Source organism: Episyrphus balteatus, chromosome 2 (assembly GCF_945859705.1).
Source record: "Episyrphus balteatus chromosome 2, idEpiBalt1.1, whole genome shotgun sequence".
Classification (NCBI taxonomy): Eukaryota; Metazoa; Arthropoda; class Insecta; order Diptera; family Syrphidae; genus Episyrphus; species Episyrphus balteatus.
The window spans coordinates 41,600,053-41,623,416 of NC_079135.1; the positions used below are offsets into that span (position 1 = coordinate 41,600,053).

Sequence of the window (23,364 nt, forward strand, 5' to 3'; positions counted from 1 at the left end):
TTTTTTGTCTTCATCAATCGCACACTTCATTATAAAGAAAGAAACCGAACCGAACACAAATTTGTTTCACCATTTTTTTACTGGTTTAGAATTATTTTATTAATATAAGAATTTTTTTTATAAACTCGAACGCGCACATTAGATTCAATCCTCCTATAATAATTTTAACGTCACTGTGTTGTATTCCCGATCGTTTTTCAGGGTGAGAAAGAGAAAACTCAAATTTCCAAATAATAACGCATCTCTTTCTCACAGTGTTTCACTTTGGAATCAGTTAGCCAAATTATTTGACATCTCTGTGTGTTTCCTTTACTCGTACTTCTTAGTGCAAACAAATGCGTCTGTTTGGTTTCTTTTTGACAAAAATATCAAAACTGTCAAGTTTTTAAGGGTGCGGACAAAATCTTCTCATAGGAAAATTGAGCAAAAGTACCCAAAGACAATTGAGAAAAAACCAAGAAACGAAAAAAAAAAACAAAACAATTTGTATTGTTTTTCAAATACTTTATATTTTTTTTTTTTATAAAATATTTATTCACTTGTTAAGTTATTTTAGTTTTTTGAGCTATTTATCACTATGATACTTTTTCAGCCAATAAATAAAAATTAAAAAACAGGACTAAGCCACACAAGATGCGTTAGTTTGTTTATTTTTTTTACCGACTAGAAAAAAAAAAGAAAAGATCTGTTTGTCTACTGCCTAAAACAGGAATATGTTCACTTTTTTCAACTTTTTTAACCAAATATCTGTTTTGGTACTCTGAAACTGTGCAGTTTTTCACAAAAAGATGGCCGCATGGTGCGGCTTTGTTTTTTTTTTTATAACGAGCGCGCACTAAAGGGATTAATCTATTAATCGACCCTTAATATGATAAACACAGTACGAGCATTAGGAAAATAAGGAGGGGTTTGAAAGGAGATACCGATGTACATTGGTTTTGAAGTCCTGAGTCTTGAAATGGGATGGAAAAACAGAGGCGGGTAATGCGTTCCACGGTACGTCCGCAATTGGACTCGAGGGTAAACTGATGAGCATTCCTATTGCGTTTTAGTGGTATAATGCTCAAAATAAATTAATATTTTATGAAAAAATAAGAAAAAAAGTGTTTAAAAAAAAAACATGCAACATGTTTTAATCTTTTAAGTTGTTATTTTTTTTCCAACTTGTGTTGTTGTTAACGTTTTTTTTTTTAGCTTAAAAAAGTAGTTAAAGTAAAAATAGATGTCCTTAAAGCGTTTCTGTTTTAAGTAGAACCCAAACAGACCTTTTATTTCAAACCAAAAATAAAATTTCTTTAAGACAAATTAAAGTCTTTTCGAAATTGCTTGCAAAATTTTGATAGAATTGTTTTGTGGCCACCTTAAACTTTTTGCTCATCTTTATGATTTAAGGCTAGAGAAATCAAGCATGGACCAAAATTTCTCATTATTATAGGTAGCGCAAGATGGCCATGGACAAATGTTGCTGCTTTCTCAAAATAAGTCTGAAAGTTGAAAGGTTACAGACAAACTGGTTCAAAAAATACTGGCTATGCTTCTTGTAAAAAAAACAAATTTTTAAATTGGTTCCTTTCAGTAATGCCAAAATCAAAAATCTAAAAATAAATGATTGCAGGGACCAAAGTGTATTTACAGCTCTTGAGATTTTTTTTTAAAATAAATAAATAAAATGATGCTACTTAAAATATTTGTGTACCCATATATTCCATTGCACAGTTAATAAAGTTCAAGTGGCCATTATACTCCCATGCGTTTCGCCCATGCTCGATAGTATCCTAGTCATTTCATTGCTCTTAGCTTCATACAAAAAATATTGAAGGTCAAGTTTAAATTAAAAATTATCGATTTTCTAAGTTCTTTACATTCCCAGTCCATATTAAATTTTTTAATACAATTTTCCTTCTTTATTTATAATATGAATTGAATATGCATACATTGAAGTCCTCAAACTCAATGGTACTCATCTTTCAATACCACTTTTTATTTTTATTCACATTCATTTGAAGTATATCCTCTTGATAACCATAATTGTCAAGCCTTTTTTCCAATGAAAAGAACTCATTTGATGAAAAAATAAAAAAAAAAAAATAGCAAAAAGTTTAAGGGTCAATCAATTTCCATTAAGTTTCCGCACACACACTCCTACACACACACACATTCTAAAATGACTATATTTTCTTTTTCAAAATATCTTCCCTATCGGTAAGAGCGACCATATGGTATCTATCCCCATCAAACACACTGCCGCCATCATTTGTGTGCTATTATAAACTTTTTCCTACACACTTACGCACATTATATTCCAATTCATTCGATGACCTGCGGCATTTAATGAAAATAGTTTCACTTTGTTTGATTATCTTTTAATAATTATTTTTGTTTTCCTTTTTCTGTGTGTATTATGCCATAATACTTTGTCTACCTCTCTCATAAACGGAATCCTCTTTTATTTTCAATTTAGAAGCGAATACAAGGTTGTTGTGAATGTGATAGAAAGCCATGTTCATGGTAAACTCAACGAAGACCGACACGACGACATACGGCATAAATGAATACGAGCATAAAAAACAATAAGACTTTGTACTCGGTTACTGGGGCGTATACGTACTTTTTTTTCCTTCTGAATGTTTGTATAAATAAATCATCCACAGAAATTTGCTTTTATAGAAGGATATGTCGATAAAATTAATATTTTTACAAAGAAGTTTTAGATTTTTGCTGCTTTGTTTTTTTTTTATTTTTAATAACTTTTGAGAAAAAAGGACTAAATAGAAACTTAAAGGTTTTATTTTCGGAGTTTCTTTAAATTTTTCAAAAAAAAAACTCCTCTCAATATTATTTGTTTAGTCAACAAAACCAAAACAAAAAGAAGAAGAAGCTTAAATACATTTTGAGGTAGGTGTGGCAGTAATTGAACCTCCTCTGTTCGCAAAGGTACATATATCTAAAGGAAATTGGGATTATTGTAAAGAATAAGTCGTGTATGGAATAGAAATAATAGATAAAACAACAAATATTTGGAAGCAATTCTCTATGCGACACTAACCCCGAGGCGTGCTTGGAATTAATTTTATACAATTGTGAATCGTAAGGTCTATCATATACTACCATGAGTATATATTCGCTTAAAGGGATGTTTCTATTTTTTCACTTGAGTAAATATAGACTTTAACAAGGAAATAATTTGTAATAGACTATATTCTGACAAGCAAGTACCTACATTTATTTATATGTATGTGTAGCTTTAGAACTGAAGAGTTTTTATACTCTTGGAAATTTCCCTATTCATAGTGACCAGATGAAGTCTGTGTTTTGTTTAATGGTGCCATGAAAATCATGGTTTTTGTTTTTAATTTACCTATAGAAAAAAAAAAAAACGATTTCTTAAACAAATTAGATCTTTTCAAAATTTTTAACAATGCATTTAACGAAAAAAAAATCTAAGCCAAATATTTTTTCCTTAATTAAAGTAAAACAAAATAAAATCAAACTGATTATAAAAAAAAAGACCTTTTTTCGAGAACCATTATTAACTGCTTTTTTTGTATATTTTTTATTCTCTCATCCTGACATCCAATTTTTTTCACTTAATTGGAACTATCTTTTTATGTATTCAGTTTAAAAAAGTGAACATTGATTGTATCTCCTTTAGAAAAGTCACTCCTAAAAAGGGTTTGTTTTTTTAAGCACATTGAAAATGGATTAACCGAAACTCATCCCGGATAATCAAAAGATCCGATTAATAGATTTTTTTAATTTTCTTTAAAAAAAATATCTTTTAATATGACACAATTAAGGATTGAAATATAACTTGACGTGTCAATCAAAATTTTCCTACTAAAAGTGAACAAAATTCATCACAATGTAATACGGCTTTCACTTCACTTTTCATTTGAAATGAAGCTGATCACATTCTCATAAATTTTTGTAGTTTTATAGGTAATTCTAATGACGACAAAATCTCATAAAAATCCACTTGGTCAAAGTGTATTGTTATGTTCGGGGAAGTTACATATATGACTACTATCGAGTGAATATCATAATGGGTAGTTCCAGGAAAACGTGAACAGACAAAATTTATTAATTGCGAGAGATTTTTTAATGATTTTTAGTAGATAGTCATCAATTATATACAAAATGATAAAAAAAGGTGTCTGTCAATCAACCAACAGTTACGGGAATATTCAAACGTTATACCAAGAATTAACATGTTGCATAAGGTTGAAATTTCAATACAACATTGTTATAAAGGAAAACGTAAAACGTTTTTCAAAAGAAAAAAAAAACACAATTTAAATGAATTTGAGCTATAATAAATTTTAAATTATCTGAAAGCTTATTATTTCATCTCAAAATATTAATATCGACCATGTCTATTAGACTGATTCAAAAAAAAAATTTTTTTTTTGTTCAAAGCATTGTTGAAAATATTGTTGGAAATGACGAAAAAAAAATACTGTAAAAGTTTCTGCCCTTAATGTTAACATTTAGTACCGCCGCATCGCAATTTTCTATTTCCCATACGATTTGTATGGGAAAGATTGTGTATTTGTGTTATGAATTTTGTATCTTTTTAATGGTTCATCCAAAAGGCTTGACAAAATCATTTTCTTTTATAAAATTGTCTGTTCTACAAAAAAACTCTTGTTAATTTTTTTGATTTACCCCCGCGTTTCGAAGTTATTCAATTTTAAAATATAAAAAGTAATTTTTTCTCATTTTTTTCCGATTTTTTGACGAAATTATTATGTTTTTCAAAAAATTTGGCAAAATTTTCGAATATTTGTATTCTATGTTGTGTTTTGGTTTCACAGATCCTTTTATATAACTCACAAACCCCTAAAACTATCATATAAGATTTCTTCAATAAATTCGAATTATTCATTTTTTCAACTAAAAATTATTTTAATTCATTTTTCGCGTACGTTTTTTTTTAATTTCATAAATGCAATCTTGTAGAGCGTTCAATTTTATACAAGAAAATGATTAAATCTAGCCTTTTTGATGAACCATTAAAAAGATACAAAATTCTAAACACAAATACACAATCTTTCCCATACAAATCGTATGGGAAATAGAAAATTGCGATGCGGCGGTACTAAATGTTAACATTAAGGGCTGAAACTTTTACAGTATTTTTTTGTCGTCATTTCCAACATTATTTTCAACAATGCTTTGAACAAAAGAAAAAAAAATTTTTTTTTGAATCAGTCTAATGTCTATACAATATCTACAAAAAGAGCTAGAACTTTTTGAACCCAATCACTTTTCATCAAAAAAGCAAAAAAATCAATCTTTTTTCTCTTCTAACGAAATTTCAAACTGATATAACGGTACTTCCTACACTGGTGGGAACAGATCTCCACAGGTATTTTGAGGTATTTTTCAAGTTTTTCAATTTAAAATAGTGTAACTTATAGAGCAAGTTCATGTAAGATACACTCAGAGAAAAAAGTAGAAAAAATAGCTAAAATTAGCAGGGCTAAAAATTGTAGCTTAACTCATAAAATTGCTAAGTTCGGTTGAATGAAAAAACTCGCAAAGTAATAGTGCTAACATTCAACCTATTTTTAAGTAGCTGTCAGAACAAAAACGACAGTTGCAATGAAAATTATAAGAGGTCCAATATGACTACCTTGAGGAACGTCAACGTCTTTATTTCAAATAGGTGAAGTGGACTTACATCTCCACAATTCATCATCATCAATTTAGTTTAATTTTTAGTTTACAAACAATTTCGAAAAAGAAGATTCTATAAACGCTTATTTAGTCCGCCATTTTGATTAATAAAAGTTGGTAGCTTTTTTGTATTTCTTATACTTATATAAACTTACTAAATTTCATGACTTTTCATCAAGAAATGGCCGTGAAAATGATTTTTGAAGCCAAAAAGCACCACAGGCACCACTGTGCGGCAAAGAGAATAATAAATAGCCTAAGCGTTCTTGACCGAAAAATTTTTTTATCTTCAGCGACTTCATGACCTTCACTGATTGTGTCAACTTCATTTTTAATTCTTATTTGGTAAAAAATAATAATTTTACAAATATCGTAAAAATATGATTTTTGCCATTTTTTGACAAATTTTGAAACACATGCACCACCAAAAGTCTTTAACCAATTTGAGCCAATTTTTTTTTTTCTACTTAATATTTAGCTCATATAAGAGTTTTCTAAAGCTATTATGTTCAAAAAAATAATATGTTAGGGTGGTAATTTTTTTATTTTGTAAAAATACCATTTTTTTAAATTTTTTTTCATACTTCAGAGCCGATGTGCGACCGGAAGATATGAACTGATTTTGATTATTTTTTTAAACCCTTTTTAGTCTTTCAACATTCGCAAATTTTCCGCGCTATTACGATTTGAAATTCGAAAAAGTGTTTTTTTCGGGCCACTCTAGTGTATAGTTTAGATTTTTAGTGTATAAAAAGTTGTACTGTTTTGATCAAAGACAATTTTTGCAGTAGGTAGTATTTTTATTTGAATATGGTTTGCCGCTTGCATTCCTTATATTATTTTATTAATTTTATTCACTATAGAAATTTTTGTTTGGCATTTTAAAACACTTTTTTATGACTAAACAACATATGAATAGTTGTCTGATAATTTTTCCTTTAAAATAGGGTTGGTACATAGTAAACGCATTTTAGTCTTTGAACTTATTTTTTGATTTAATAATTTTGGGATTATCATCTAGTGGTAAAGTATTTGCAGAGTCGCTGTAATCTTACATCGTAAAGTCTCTAGCCAGTATACAAAAAAGACACTTCCAACGACACGTCCTTTGTCTAGTTACGATAAGTAGGAAGTTTAGAAGATATGATGGAACAAATCCTTTTGCTTTTACGTGGTTGAGTAAAACAGGTCACAACTCTTTGTTTTTAACAATCGAACCTTTTCTTTTTGCTCTAATTGTCCCATATTTTTAATAGGTTAAACTATTTTATGCACAGAGTGTCCCACAATCGGCCCTTGACAAGCACATGAAGTAATTATATTCCAAGTCCTGAACAAAGATCAAAAGAATTAATACGAGAAGTTCGTAAAATTGTATTCAAAAAAAAAATGTTTTTAGTACGAAAAAAATGCAGCCCATAATGAAGGATCCAATAACAAAAACCCTTTTTGTATGGCAATTTGCAACTTATCCCATTTCAACTTCTGATAAAGATTACTAAAAATTGAGACACAAAATCATTGTTGTAATGTAATTCAACAATTATTAATAAAGTAATAATATATACTCTTCCATAAGGATTGAAAACATGTAATTTTGTGGTCAAGAATTTCATTTGTTTGACCATAATGTTAGTAGAAATTTGTTTATTTTTATTGGAATATCTGAAGCAACTCATTGTCTTGTTTACAATTCACTTATCCTTAAAGTTTATTCAACCTTGCAAATAGTTTGTTCTATGAGTATCTTATATAAAGGAATTTTATTCAATATTTTGACAAAGTGAGTCCTTGTAACTTCCTCAAGCTATATTTTACTATCCAGTTCATCAATTCTGGTAATCCAAATGTATATTATTGAATATATATTTACAACAACTACAAAAATTGATAAAAGGTAAGAAGTAAGTAAAAGTTGAAAGGAGAAAAGTCTTTATATTCTTCAAGCACTTTGTAACTTTATTCAAGTGCCTTACAAAATAAATGCAATGCAAACACAATTTAAATAACTCTTACCACATTACTAACATGCAAATATATAATGTGTACAATGGATAAAGAAATATAAAAGATATTTTTGTTTCTGTACTTTTTTTTTACCCTTCACTCCTCAAAATATTCCTCAGAACTTTATGATTTCTTTATAGAAAATGATCAATAATTTCGTCTCAATCCATTGAATTTCTGAATTCGTTTTTGCTTACCTCAACTTTTATAAATTTTTTTTCATTTTTGTTTTCTTATTTTTTCATTTCAGAAAACATTACCAACGAAAACGGCAACCACATCAAAAATGACATCAGAAATGTATCAGGATTTAACATTTGATCGGACGGGTAAAAGCGGTAAACGCCCCATACGTCCAAAGCTGTTAAAGTTAACCGATGTAACGATGCCACATCGAAGTCGAAAGAAAACAAAAGTTAAGGTAAGTTGAGTTCATTTCAAAGCAGCAGTAAATTTATACTCTCTGATATGTACGATATTTACACATAAACATGAGGGCTGTCTCAAGGTGTCAGAGATGGAAATGAAAGGGGCATGCTGGCTGACGCTATACCTATAGCTGAAAGTGAAATTGCTATTTGATATGGGAATATACAATATAATAAATCCTTATCCTTCAACAAGAAAGGTGTGACTGACGGAATCTTTAGCTCCAGAGTATCGGATTTATTGCTTCATTTTATACCGAAAGTAGGTATACCTGGTTCCTTATTGGAAAAGGGTGGTTTTTTTTTTGAATAAAGGGAAATAATGTTAATAGAGAACATCAAGACGATTTGAGGAAATGAAAAGAGTAGATTAATTTATTAGGGTTTGAATGGAAAAGCTTTTATACAAATTCTACACACATTCTAGATTCTATGGATTTGCAATGTGGAGAATGAACAAATTTATTGCTACTGATTGAGTTCAGACTTTTGACTTTTGAATCGATTAATGTAGATATATATTTGTGTTTTGTGTTCTTTTCAAGGTTTGCCAAATGAAAAGCTAAACAAAATAAAGTAGATAAATAGGTCAATGTGTTATAGGTTGAACTCGCCATTGAATGAATCGAAATTAATTGGTTGAAAGCAAACAAAGGTCAATGTTCTAAAAGGCCTTTAATACGCAGCTTGAAATATCATATTGAAATATTCGAAATAAATTAGAACAGAGATAAATGGACAACTTGCGGGCTTATATTATTAAGTGTTTGTTTGAATTAAATTCTTTTGAAAAATAGCTCTAGAGTTAGTAGAGATAAAATAAAGTAGGGATAACTTTATTTCTGGTATTATTTAAATTCATTTAAGGTATATTTAACCAATTTCTGGTATTTTGAACTATGTTAAGATTGAATACAGCAGAAGATAAGTTATCCATGCCGTTATTTTTTGTACATGTACAAAACCAAAATAATATTTGGTGCCTAAAACATGTGCCTTTTTTGAATTTCATCTTTCTTGAAGAAAAAGTACAAATTAGTAGAAAACCATATTGAGTTATAAAATTAACATTATTTATTTTGACAAGTTTGAAACCAAAGTTTGGATCGAATTGTTTACAAAAAACGTTAACATTGTGGTTAATCTTGGTAACGCAGTGGTATTTAAAGTTTTAAAGCTGATTTTTGGTAATTAATTTTTCTGTGATTTAACTTCATAGGAGACTTACGTTTTGTTTAAACTGTCATTAATATAGAAATATCATTCCAAACATATCGGTGCAAATGTTATGTAAATGTTAAACAAAAATAGGTATATCAAAATATATTGATAAAAATGTCCAATTTTTTTTTTTTTCAAAATTCACTGTCCAAAGGGACAACTTTTTATGCACTAAATAGTATTTTGGCCCATATAAACATTTATAAAAATCCCCAAGAGAGTGATTTTTTATGTTATTTCAAATTAAATATTCACAGAATTCTACACACTGCAGAGGTGACAAACATACTCCTAGTGCTTTGCTTCATTTCCAGGGTAAAAAGGAGTCCTTTCGAAAAAGTTAAGTCAACAAATTGTAGTTTATAAATTGAGTTAAGACTTTTGCTTCAAACATTTAAAAAAAAACTTGAGAAATAAGCATCAGCCTTTTTTTATAAATCTGTAAAAAAATTTAAATACTCAAAACTTTGGCCCTAAATTATTTTCAGAAAATGTAATTCAATTCATTTCTTTTATAGAAAAAAAAAAATCCTTTTTATGTTTCGAATATTCAGAGATTTATTTAATTTAAAATACTCTGAACGATAAAAAGCTCCTTCATACGATGAACTTTTAATATATTTTCTTAAGATGGTTATAAGTTCAGCTACCAAATGTCTTCAAAATATCCATTGGGTACAGAACACCCTGTATACTGAATTTACCCAAAACTTTAAAATGTAAATTCTGTCAAATACTTTCGATGATATCATTTTTCATAATTTTTTTGTTTTGAGTATAATTTTATACTGAACCCATTGCACAATAAAGTTGTTGACTCTTCCCCACCTATTATTTTGTTAGACACATCAATACCAACATATGCTAAAAGTTTTAGTCTCTTAAGTCTTGGGAAGAAATATCAGATTTTGTAACACCTCGTCGCACTAGTATTGAAGTGCCGTATACGCCATTTTTACATTTTTGGGAAACCGCATTTAAATGCTCGGAAGATTATTGCGAAAGAACTAACCGCTGCCATGCTTTTTTGACAAGTTAAAATGTATCTTTTATTGGACATGTTATGTTACATGTTATTGGACATCTGAAATTCGTTTAGTTTTCAAAATATTTAAATTTTTGTCCAAAATGTGTTTGCCGTATACGCCATGAAAATCAGAAGTTTCTTTTATTCATACACGTACGTCAAAAAAAAAAAAAAACATAAACGATGTAAGACGTTTATGTTCGTAAATTGCATGACAAATTTGACGTAAATACCAAAATTTGTTGTTTTTTGTTAAAAAAAATAGTTAACCTCTCTGCAACGAAAAAAGATAAAAAAAAAAACGGATAACAGATTTGAATCGAAGACATAAGGCTGCATACCTTGTTCAAAAAGTGCAATTTGGCGTATACGGCACTACAATACTAATTGGACATGTCTTGGAGTTGGAATTTCGCTAAAAAACGATTAGTCCACAAGTTCCCGATAACCCAGTAAACTAATTTTATCTTTTTTTTTCGTGTCGAGTGACTCATTTTGTATTCATTAATTCTTTTTTTTTTGGCAAAAAAAAAATAACAGACGGATTTAAATAAACAAAATGAATATATTAAAAATATCAAGTAACTAACGGTTTTTATAAAAACGAAAGGCATAAATCATGAAAAATTATGCTAAATCCCCACTAAATTCACCAGATAAATTTAAATAAGTTAATTTTTTAAAGTATTGGCAGCTGGCTAGAACAGCATTCAACAGCAAAAACTTTGAGCTTGTTGAGCGCCCAGTTTCACTTGAGCTAAAAAGCTCAAGATTTTAAGTGGGGAACAACGAAAATGTGAAATCCAAAAAATTGAACTACCCAAATGTACATAAATGTATATATATTGAACCTTTATCTATCCACCTTTCATAAATTTTTGTCAACCCGATATTTTTGTTTTTACACCTTTGAAAAATATTTTAGAGCAAAATCTTTTTATTGTTTTTATAGGAAAACTGAAAAATGGAAAATCGTCAAATTTTGAGATAGACGTATAGCACCAATTGCAATCTTTTGTCCACCTTGAGTTCTTTCTACATACTTAAAATCTTCGTTTGTCCACCCTCCGTTTAAGAAAAAATTAAAATTTTATCAAAGTTTGTCCTTTTCGAGAAATGGATAGAAACCACTCTACGTTCAAAAGATATTCAAAAAACAATTTTTGTACGAAAAAATTGAAAATCCCCAAAAATTAGATACCTACTTTTTATTCAAAAAATTCAAACTTCTGTCGTTTGTAGACCTCGCGTTCACTCTGGTGTATGCGTAACATTTGTGTATGCAACAATCTATCAATTTATCAGACTAAAAGTAAAGTGAGCTTAAATGCGACGTATCTAATATTCTTCAAAGTATAGCCTAATATTTTATTAATTTGATTACCAGAAAAAAAAAATTAAGTACAAAATCTGAAAATTTAATTTGATGTAATTACATCAAACGAAAACACTTTTATACAAAAAAATCCTATCAACTTTTCATACCTCAATAATTTCCCCTTAAAACTTTTCATTTAGTTTAAACAAGTATTTTTCCTAGAACAACAAATTAACAAAAAAAAAACACTATACCAACACTAACAAAAAGCTTTTCCCACAAAAAGAAACCGAAAATTTACCTGAAAATGTTCACTTTTTCCTCAAATTTACGATTTAATATTCTCTTTCCGGTCAGTTTACCTTTAAAAAAAAAAAAACAAAACTTCATTAACGTCATCTACATTTCACCAGCATCAACTTTTTGTTCATCTTTACTGCCAGACTAATATAAAAACCCTTTTTCCAAATGCACTCAAAGAGACTATAGTACTACACAGATACACAAAACCACACATTTTCCATTTGAAGAAATAATAATTTCAAATCAAAACCACCAGCCAACAGCCAACCCTTGTCAAACAGATAGCACTCTGTACTATGTACTATGTGGTTGAATATCCTGCTGGTTGTATATTCTGTAAGCTTAAAGTCTGCAGACTTTACAAAATAAAAAAGAAGCCTATTATTTTCATTTTACCTATTATCCATATTTTCTGTTCATTTTTCATCTCTCTCTCCATGGGCCTTTTTTTTGCATTTCTGAAAGCAGAAAAGGAAATTAATTTCCACCGACAAGGATAAGGATCACAATAATCATACACCTTTACAAAGGACTACAAAAACACTCCTCTCATATATTATATACCATACTGGCATTCCCCTTTTTTTATGTTTGCATTTTCACAGGAAGTGAGTTCCTTTTCTTTTTTCACTTCAACTCATCCTTTGACATTCAACAAGCGCCTCCTGATAGTTTAAAGGACAAAAGGCAAAAAATCTGCTTTTCATATAAAAAAGAAAAAAAATCAAAAAGCAAAAAAAGGCAGATAACACATTGTTAAAAAGTTAACGAGACTGTTGCTCCTTCATCCCAATCCAATCCAACTATACTATTTCCCCATAAACCCTCATCTCTTACCTTTTTCAAGGCGAAGAGCAGAATGTATAAGGGAAAATATGTACACACACAAAAAAAAAAGAACAAATTTAATTTCGGAGCAAAAATTACCTTTACACTTCAGCAGCTCTCTGCCTTGCCTTAACTATGTATACGATTTATACGCCAAGCAAAAGCAAACACACGATGCGAAGGACAAACTATTTTCTACGAGCAGCCAGACACTAAGTTCATTTACCTTGTGTAAATGAAAAGTTAAAACTTTTTTTTTTTTGTTCCTTCATTTTTTTCCGTCTCCGGTTTTAAGGATATTTTTTAATGTTTTTCCCATAAAAAAAAATACCGACGAAAAAAAATGGAGGGAAGAAATTGTTTGGCTCGGACTCAGTTTCCAATTAAAATATTTATTCCCTCCTTAACTTGCACTTTGTTTGTTAAGCGCTTAAAATTGATTACAGCTCAGGCGTTTATTAAAGTTTTTCCTTTTTTTTTGTTGTATCTTTTCAGACTAAAGACCGCTCACAATCGACAGTGAGGGATCGAATTTACGATGACCCTGCCTACACGGATGATATAAGCCATTTGGCTATACCGCAACGTCGTAGCAGTGTCTCTGTGGGAGGAAGTTCTGGGGGGAAAATTGAAGTCCTCGGAGGCTCCTTGGGTAAACGAACAAAAGCTTCAGCGAAACAGGTGAAACAATCAAGCAGCTATGAACAAGATGGTTCGAGCAGCTCCGATAATGTTCCCCCAGACCTTGGAAAACGGGGACGAAGTCTTGAGCGACCGGAAAAGTCTCCGAAAAAGCGTGAAAGGGAAAGTAAACGGGACCGTTCTTCCAAACAAAAGCGAAACCTGTCACTCGACAACACTCAACCCGGAAGACGATCCCTCGAACGAGGTGAGGCAGTATCGAAAACAGTTAACCTTGATCGATTCTATCGGAGCTCTAAAGCAAAATCAACGATTGCTCCGAAACCAAGCCCAGAGGCTGAAGACTGGCCGGAAATGAGTAATCTCAAGGCTGACACCGAGGACGCATTCTCCGTACGTGGAAAAGAATCAACAAAAATGCAAATCGGACGAAAGTTCCTCAAAGGTGAAATCGGCATCAAAAGCTTCAATTACTATCTCCTCAAAGAAGGCCTCAAGACCTCAAAGAAATTCGTCGAAAAGCACAGTAATTCGTTGACAAGTGGTTTGGGTTCGAAGAAACACATATCCCGCAGCGAGGAAAACATCTACGAGGAGATATTTTTCAAGGACCGAGCTTCAGATGCTGAAGAACCATCCTTACAACATTCCAATGAGCACACCATTTACCCCGATTGCGAATTATGCATGCAGCAGTGCACAAAAGAGGACTGCGAGTATTGCCTGCAGGATAGTATCAAATCGAAGCAGCAATTTGGGAGTTTGGGACGCAATGACAACCGCAGCTCATTTGCTGGAACAACAGCCTCGTCGTCGTCCAAACAACAGAAACTACAACAGCAGCAGCAACTACAGCAAATACATCATCAACAGCAACAGCAGCAACAACAACAGACAGTTCCTGCGGCTCATATCCTTGAATTCCAATCGTATAATCCCAACAACCCGGGGGTATATAAAATTGAAACCACCCCCGTCGCTATAACAGGCGAATACAATCCGATTTTGCAATTCCAACAGCAACCGGAAAGTCACAAACAGGTGCCACAACAACAACAACAGCAGCAGCAACAACAACAGCAGCATCATCATCAACAGCAGCAACAACATCTGCCACCACATCATTCGCTTCAGCAAATAAGACCGCAATCACATTACCAACAACCAGCCTTGCCACCGATCCCACAGCCCCGTCGAAATTCAAGGATACCACCAGCGGGAAGTGCATCAGGAGGACCTGCCCAACCCCAACCATCACTGCCTCCATCGATGGCATTTATTATTGGTCCTCCGACCAGCATGCCCCAAATGGGACAAAGAGTAAACAATACAAAGTCGTCGTCATCGAGTGACTCGTTGCACCATAAATACAACACGATGGCCAGACTAGAGGCTTCATCGTCTGGTGACCACCATTACCATCATCAGCCTCCGCCGCCAAATTATCGAATTTACCGCTTGGGCGGTCACCTGGGTGGTTCCCAGATCCTCCCTGAACCTTCATATGAGCCGAAAATCTACAAGAGTGACTCAAAGGTTTCCATCATAAGTGAGTACTCGGCAAGGAGTAGTGACAACGCCTCTCATCGGAACTTCCGATGCGGCGAGGTGAGTGACTCCAGCTTGGGCGATTCGATGTTTTCCTATTCGACGCAGCAACGCAGGTACTATGGTAGTTCGGAGAGTTGTCGATTTGCTTTTGAGTGCAGACGATGTAGTTTGGATGGTGAGAAGTGTAGTTTCTCGGATAATTGTCGATATGAGTGCAGGAATTGTGACTGTTCGTCAAGTTACTTTTCGTCGGATTTTGACGACTTGAATTATGGCAGGAAGAGCAGCAGTAGCCAGAAATCGAATGAGTATTTTAATGAAAGCAATTTGGATTTGAAGCAGAACAAGTATGCGCAGGACTTTTTTAAGCATGTTAATGATGTGAAACGGAGTATCTACCAGGCGGAAATGCAGAGGACTACTGCGACAGATTCGAACCATGGGGGAGCAAATGGAAAGCAACGAGAACAGCAACAGCAGCAGCATCATCAATCGGGGAGGTAAGTGTATATTTCTTGGAAGGTTTTGCTTTACGTTTAATTAATTTCATTTGATTTCAACTCATCCATGAAGTATGCAATTTATTTTGAGTCTTGTTCTTTCAAGGTTCGTTTTTTTTTAGGTTAATGTTTCTGCGTCAAAATTGCTCTTTTTATGATTTTCTTAATATCGTTTTCAATTCTTTGAAGTTATAGTTATTAAGTTCCTTTCTCCTTGTTATTAGAATCAAATGAAAACCATAGTGTTGATGGGCTGTAATGAAATTTAAATTTAAAGTCGATGGTTATAGAGCATTTGTGGCTGTAGACTATATTTTGGTCATCTAATTTTGACTAGGAATTCTTGGTAAACTTTTTTTTTTTGTTTTGGAGTTTTTATTTCAAAGCCCTTAACATTGGTGCATTTATGCTCTTTTTGAAAATATTAAGATGTTTTTTGTATTCAAAATGATGGGTAAGTAGATTTATCCTGAAAGTATATTGGCACGTTTCGTGCTTAGGCGTATAAAAATAGACACTTGGACTCTGGATTTAAAGTCAGAATATTAAAATCTATATTTCACCGAAAAATTTAATATTCAAACCCAAATTATCTCTTTTTCATATCAATCGAACAAAATTTCTTTAAAAAAAATTCCTCCAGTTTAAGCCGCCATTTTGAATTAAAAAAAAAAAAAAAAACAGCCCTTGATCCATAATATAATTCATTGTGCCAAATTCATTAGTTTTTGTCGATTCATAGGTACGAATTTTTTTTGACATAGAATTAAAAAGTTTTTTATCTTTAAGTGGATTTCTTTCAAATTAACACATTCAAGTAATTAAGAAGATTTTCCCGCTTAATTTGAAATGCAAGTCATCTTGGCAAAATTAATGCAGAAATCCGCTTAATTAACAAGAAAATCCGCTTCTTTTTACGTGTTTTTTTCTCCGTGTACTCTTTCGAGCAAAAGACTTACTCGCTGAGCCATCTTGTGGACGAACTCAGCGTTACGATCTACGTGACATGCCGTTATGCAGACGAATATTGTTCTGGACAAGAGTATAATACAGCACAGTACAGTATTACACTACCAAACCCACGCAGGTGGCTCTCGTGGCCAACATGATCAGATCACATTTTTGTCTTCCTTGGCTGGATTGACTAAAATCCTTTCGACATCAAATTGAGGTCATAAGAGTTATGGTATCAAAATGGTATCACTTGAAATTTGGTTTGGATCATGTCCCGAAGATGTCCCGAGCATGTATCGAAGATGTCACGAAGATGTCCCAAGCATGTCCCGAAGATGTCCCGAAGATGTCCCGAGCATGTCCCGAAGAAGTCCCGAGCATGTCCCGAAGATGTCCCGAGCATGTCCCGAGCATGTCCCGAAGATGTCCCGAGCATGTCCCGAGCATGTCCCGAGTATGTCCCGAAGATGTCCCGAAGATGTCCCGAAGATGTCCCGAGCATGTCCCGAAGATGTCCCGAGCATGTCCCGAAGATGTCCCGAAAATGTCCCGAAGATGTCCCGAAGATGTCCCGAAGATGTCCCGAAGATGTCCCGAAGATGTCCCGAGCATGTCCCGAAGATGTCCGGAGCATGTCCCGAAGATGTCCCGAGCATGTCCCGAAGATGTCCCGAGCATGTCCCGAAGATGTCCCGAAGATGTCCCGAGCATCTCCCAAAGATGTCCCGAGCATGTCCCGAAGATGTCCCGAAAATGTCCCGAACATGTCCCGAAGATGACCCGAGCATGTCCCGAAGATGTCCCGAGCATGTCCCGAGCATGTCCCGAAGATGTCCCGAAAATGTCCCGAACATGTCCCGAAGATGACCCGAGCATGTCCCGAAGATGTCCGGAGCATGTCCCGAAGATGTCCCGAGCATGTCCCGAAGATGTCCCGAGCATGTCCCGAAGATGTCCCGAAGATGTCCCGAGCATCTCCCAAAGATGTCCCGAGCATGTCCCGAAGATGTCCCGAAGATGTCCCGAAGATGTCCCGAAGATGTCCCGAAGATGTCCCGAAGATGTCCCGAAGATGTCCCGAGCATGTCCCGAAGATGTCCCGAGCATGTCCCGAAGATGTCCCGAGCATGTCCCGAAGATGTCCCGACCATGTCACGAAGATGTCCCGAGCATAACCCGAAGATGTCCCGAAGATGTCCCGAGCATGTCCCGAAGATGTTCCGAGCATGTCCCGAAGATGTCCCGAGCATGTCCCGAAGTTGTCCCGAAGATGTCCCGAGCATGGCCCGAAGATGTCCCGAAGATGTCCCGAGCATGTCCCGAAGATGTCCCGAGCATGTCCCGAAGATGTCCCGAAGATGTCCCGAAGATGTCCCGAGCATGTCCCGAAGATGTCCCGAAGATGTCCCGAAGATGTCCCGAGCATGTCCCGAAGATGTCCCGAGTATAACCCGAAGATGTCCCGGGCATGTCCCGAGCATGTGCCGAAGATGTCCCGAAGATGTCTCGAGCATGTCCCGAAGATGTCCCGAAGATGTCCCGAAGATGTCCCGAGCATGTCCCGAAGATGTCCCGAAGATGTCCCGAAGATGTCCCGAGCATGTCCCGAAGATGTCCCGAAGATGTCCCGAGCATGTCCCGAAGATGTCCCGAAGATGTCCCGAGCATGTCCCGAAGATGTCCCGAAGATGTCCCGAGCATGTCCCGAAGATGTCCCGAGCATGTCCCGACCATGTCACGAAGATGTCCCGAGCATAACCCGAAGATGTCCCGAAGATGTCCCGAGCATGTCCCGAAGATGTCCCGAAGATGTTCCGAGCATGTCCCGAAGATGTCCCGAGCATGTCCCGAAGATGTCCCGAAGATGTCCCGAAGATGTCCCGAAGATGTCCCGAAGATGTCCCGAAGATGTCCCGAAGATATCCCGAAGATGTCCCGAAGATATCCCGAAGATGTCCCGAAGATGTCCCGAAGATGTCCCGAGCATGTCCCGAAGATGTCCCGAAGATGTCCCGAAGATGTCCCGAAGATGTCCCGAACATGTCCCGAGCATGTCTCGAGCATGTCCCGAAGATGTCCCGAGAATGTCCCGAAGATGTCCCGAAGATGTCCCGAGCATGTCCCGAAGATGTCCCGAAAATGTCCCGAACATGTCCCGAAGATGACCCGAGCATGTCCCGAAGATGTCCCGAGCATGTCCCGAGCATGTCCCGAAGATGTCCCGAGAATGTCCCGAGCATGTCTCGAGCATGTCCCGAAGATGTCCCGAAGATGTCCCGAAGATGTCCCGAAGATGTCCCGAAGATGTCCCGAAGATGTCCCGAGCATGTCCCGAAGATGTCCCGAAGATGTCCCGAGCATGTCCCGAAGATGTCCCGAAGATGTCCCGAAGATGTCCCGGGCATGTCCCGAAGATGTCCCGAACATGTCCCGAGCATGTCTCGAGCATGTCCCGAAGATGTCCCGAAGATGTCCCGAAGATGTCCCGAAGATGTCCCGAAGATGTCCCGAGCATGTCCCGAAGATGTCCCGAAGATGTCCCGGGCATGTCCCGAAGATGTCCCGAACATGTCCCGAGCATGTCTCGAGCATGTCCCGAAGATGTCCCGAGAATGTCCCGAAGATGTCCCGAAGATGTCCCGAGCATGTCCCGAAGATGTCCCGAAGATGTCCCGAGCATGTCCCGAAGATGTCCCGAAGATGTCCCGAGCATGTCCCGAAGATGTCCCGAGCATGTCCCGACCATGTCACGAAGATGTCCCGAGCATAACCCGAAGATGTCCCGAAGATGTCCCGAGCATGTCCCGAAGATGTCCCGAAGATGTTCCGAGCATGTCCCGAAGATGTCCCGAGCATGTCCCGAAGATGTCCCGAAGATGTCCCGAAGATGTCCCGAAGATGTCCCGAAGATGTCCCGAAGATATCCCGAAGATGTCCCGAAGATATCCCGAAGATGTCCCGAAGATGTCCCGAAGATGTCCCGAGCATGTCCCGAAGATGTCCCGAAGATGTCCCGAAGATGTCCCGAACATGTCCCGAGCATGTCTCGAGCATGTCCCGAAGATGTCCCGAGAATGTCCCGAAGATGTCCCGAAGATGACCCGAGCATGTCCCGAAGATGTCCCGAGCATAACCCGAAGATGTCCCGAAGATGTCCCGAAGATGTCCCGAAGATGTCCCGAACATGTCCCGAGCATGTCTCGAGCATGTCCCGAAGATGTCCCGAGAATGTCCCGAAGATGTCCCGAAGATTACCCGAGCATGTCCCGAAGATGTCCCGAGCATGTCCCGAGCATGTCCCGAAGATGTCCCGAGAATGTCCCGAAGATGTCCCGAGCATGTCCCGAAGATGTCCCGAAAATGTCCCGAACATGTCCCGAAGATGACCCGAGCATGTCCCGAAGATGTCCCGAGCATGTCCCGAAGATGTCCCGAGAATGTCCCGAAGATGTCCCGAAGATGTCCCGAAGATGTCCCGAAGATGTCCCGAAGATGTCCCGAAGATGTCCCGAAGATGTCCCGAAGATGTCCCGAGGATGTCCCGAGCATGTCCCGAAGATGTCCCGAAGATGTCCCGAGCATGTCCCGAAGATGTCCCGAGCATGTCCCGACCATGTCACGAAGATGTCCCGAGCATAACCCGAAGATGTCCCGAAGATGTCCCGAGCATGTCCCGAAGATGTCCCGAAGATGTTCCGAGCATGTCCCGAAGATGTCCCGAGCATGTCCCGAAGATGTCCCGAAGATGTCCCGAAGATGTCCCGAAGATGTCCCGAAGATGTCCCGAAGATGTCCCAAAGATATCCCGAAGATGTCCCGAAGATGTCCCGAAGATGTCCCGAAGATGTCCCGAACATGTCCCGAGCATGTCTCGAGCATGTCCCGAGGATGTCCCGAAGATGTCCCGAAGATGTCCCGAAGATGTCCCGAAGATGTCCCGAAGATGTCCCGAGCATGTCCCGAAGATGTCCCGAAGATGTCCCGAGCATGTCCCGAAGATGTCCCGAAGATGTCCCGAAGATGTCCCGAAGATGTGCCGAAGATGTCCCGAAGATGTCCTGAAGATGTCCCGAGCATGTCCCGAAGATGTCCCGAAGATTTGTCGAAGATGTCCCGAGCATGTCCCGAAGATATCCCGAAGATGTCCCGAAGATGTCCCGAGCATGTCCCGAAGATGTCCCGTGTATGTCCCGAAGATGTCCCGAAGATGTTCCGAGCATGTCCCGAAGATGTCCCGAGCATTTCCCGAAGATGTCCCGAGCATGTCCCGAAGATGTCCCGAGCATGTCCCGTAGATGTCTCGACCATGTTCTGAAGATGTCCCGAGTTGACTGCATGCCGTGATTCGGCCACAGATCGAACTACATTATAGCTCCTATACAAAGTTCTGTCCTAAAAAATAAGAAACTGAAAATATACTAAATGTTCTTTTGTTTCATTGTCTCCAATCGCTGGCGCACAAAAGACCTATAAGAACTTTATGTTATGTTTAAAAGACACATATTCAAAACCTTAAGTAGACTAAATATTATATTGGGTTAAGACTTTTTTTATTATTGTGAAATCTTAAATTATATTATGTTGACTTAATATATTTTCGCTTGTGCAAGCAAAAACAAAAAGTCATCCTTAAGTTGACATAAGATAAAATATTTTTAAAAATTCCGAAGGAGTGTGAAAAGGCAAATCATCTTATGTCAACTTAAGATGTTGGAAATTAATATAAAATACAATTTATAAAAAAGCCAAACTATCTTAAGTCATATTTAACGTCTTTAAGTCCTTATAACGGGAAAAATATTAAAAAAAATTTTTTCAAATAAATTTAATAAAAAACATCAGTCGAGGTCTAATTTTATTATTAGAAAAACATTTAAAAAAAAGTCCATCCATCTCGATTTTCACGGGATTGTCCCGTATTTCTTTAGCTTGTCCCGGTTTTTTACATTCTCTGATTTTGTATTTAAATCTTAAATATTTTGTATGGAAAACAGTGCTTGGGACATAAAAGTTTTTCTAGTTTTTTCGGATAAGAACATTAGTTTTTAAAAATGTTTCAGCTTGTGTTTGCCAGGTTGAAAAGCTACATCAGAAAAAGTTTTTTCTCGAGTAATGAACAACCTTTAAGGACATGTTAAATTAAAATTTAAGATTGCACAATTTTAAAATCATTTAAAATAAAATAAAAATGTTAAAACACAGCTCTCACGATTTTGATTAAAAAAAATATTTTTTCGTTTAAGAAACCTTGATATTCCAAGAGAAAGTACGTGAGACCCAGTCGTGCATTATATTAAAAATTTAAATTATTTTCTTTGTAAACAATTTTTTTCAAAAATATTATGAAATCTACATAAATTAAATGATATCAAAAGATTGCCCAAAATATGAAATTTCTCTATTCTTCACCTTTTTTCGTTAATTCCTCAACCTTTTATTTAAATTCACTTAAAGAGTTAATAAATCTGATTAAATTCAATAAAATCTAATCAACACCTTCCCTACATTTTTTGTTTTCGTTCATTTCAGATATCAACAAGGTCGTGGCAGTCCATTTAGAAACATAAAAGTTCCACCAGCACCGCCACCCTCAATGTATTCCACCCTACCAATAGCAAAGGATAGGGTAGCAGCACGCCCCTCAATGAAACACAGTCAACCTGTGCCTCTGCCCAGAAGCACTGTATCACAACAGAATTTCTCTTCGTTAAGAAAACAATCGAATCAACAACAGCACCACCAACAACCATCGGCACCGTCATCATCACGTGACTTTGGTGAATATGCCTCACTCGATCGAACTGTCAATCATCGTTCAAAACCAACAACCGCACCAGCAACTCCAGCATCAGCATCAGCATCAAACCCAACCACAGGCGCCATACCTAAGGGCACCACACCATCTTCATCATCGTCACATAAAAGCCAAAAAGGTAACAATGCCACAACAACTACCAACACCACCACCACAAATAATAACAGCAACAACAACAACAATCCCAAAAATCCAAGTCCCCAACCAAGTCCAAAACTTGTCAAAATCAAGGAGAAGCTGGATCGTCAAGAAAAACAAGACAAGCAACAATTTTTAGTGGAAAAGTCAGCTATGATTACGGAGACTGACAAAAAAATGATAACCAGCTCTTCAAAGAAGACAGATAGCTCCGATTCCAAACAACAGAGGAAACGACACAAAACACCAAGTCCTGGAACTCCTGGTGGAGAGACTTCTGTTAGTGGAGGTGGTGGTAGTGGAAGCAGTGTAGCCGGAAGCACTTCAGCGAAACAAAAAGTTACCCAATCAGACGCTGCACAATTTCAACAAGCCCCACCACAGCAGCCACCACCACTCACTCTCACTTCAACCACTACCACCACCACGACTAATGACAAGTCAGGCAACAACCCACAGTCCCAAAAGGACGATAAAGATGCCGTCGCAGGATGCCGTCTGAGGAACATTGAAGCGTCAGGAAAAATCAGTCCGATAGCTGCAATCGCTACTGCAACTGCTACTGCTACTGGGAAACAACGCTCCACCGAACAACTAATTGAAACCGCAAACAATGAGAATAATTCCAAGGATCCTACGACTGCTTCTGCTGGTGCTGAAGTCAGCACTGATAAAGCTTCCAACAACAATACCACTCATACAACAGCAACAACAATGGCATTAGCTACTCTCGATGCCGATGAGGACGATGACGTTTTCTACGATGCAAGAAGTGAAGAATCTCTTAGCGTTGGTCCGCGCCGTAGACAAAAAGTAAGTATACAAAAGCAATGGTTTTATGTTGTTGTTGGCTTAATATTTGCGTTTTCGTTGGTGGGCGGGATAATTAGAAAATTTTAACATCAATTCTTCTTCGTCTTTTCTTTGCTTTGCTGCCGCTTTGCCTCTTGCCG

At 36.5% G+C, this 23,364-nt stretch overlaps 1 protein-coding gene across 1 annotated transcript in view; it reads left to right on the forward strand.

Moving 5' to 3' along the window:
• The window catches only part of LOC129910712 (mucin-5AC), a 343,104-nt gene that overhangs the window by 15,512 nt on the left and 304,228 nt on the right, over positions 1 to 23,364 (forward strand). Inside the window, exons 2-4 of the mRNA XM_055988201.1 lie at positions 7,937 to 8,107; positions 13,307 to 15,504; positions 21,988 to 23,224. Of these exons, the coding sequence (XP_055844176.1) occupies positions 7,973 to 8,107; positions 13,307 to 15,504; positions 21,988 to 23,224 (3,570 nt within the window). The 5' untranslated portion in view covers positions 7,937 to 7,972. The remainder of the gene's footprint in view (positions 1 to 7,936; positions 8,108 to 13,306; positions 15,505 to 21,987; positions 23,225 to 23,364) is intronic.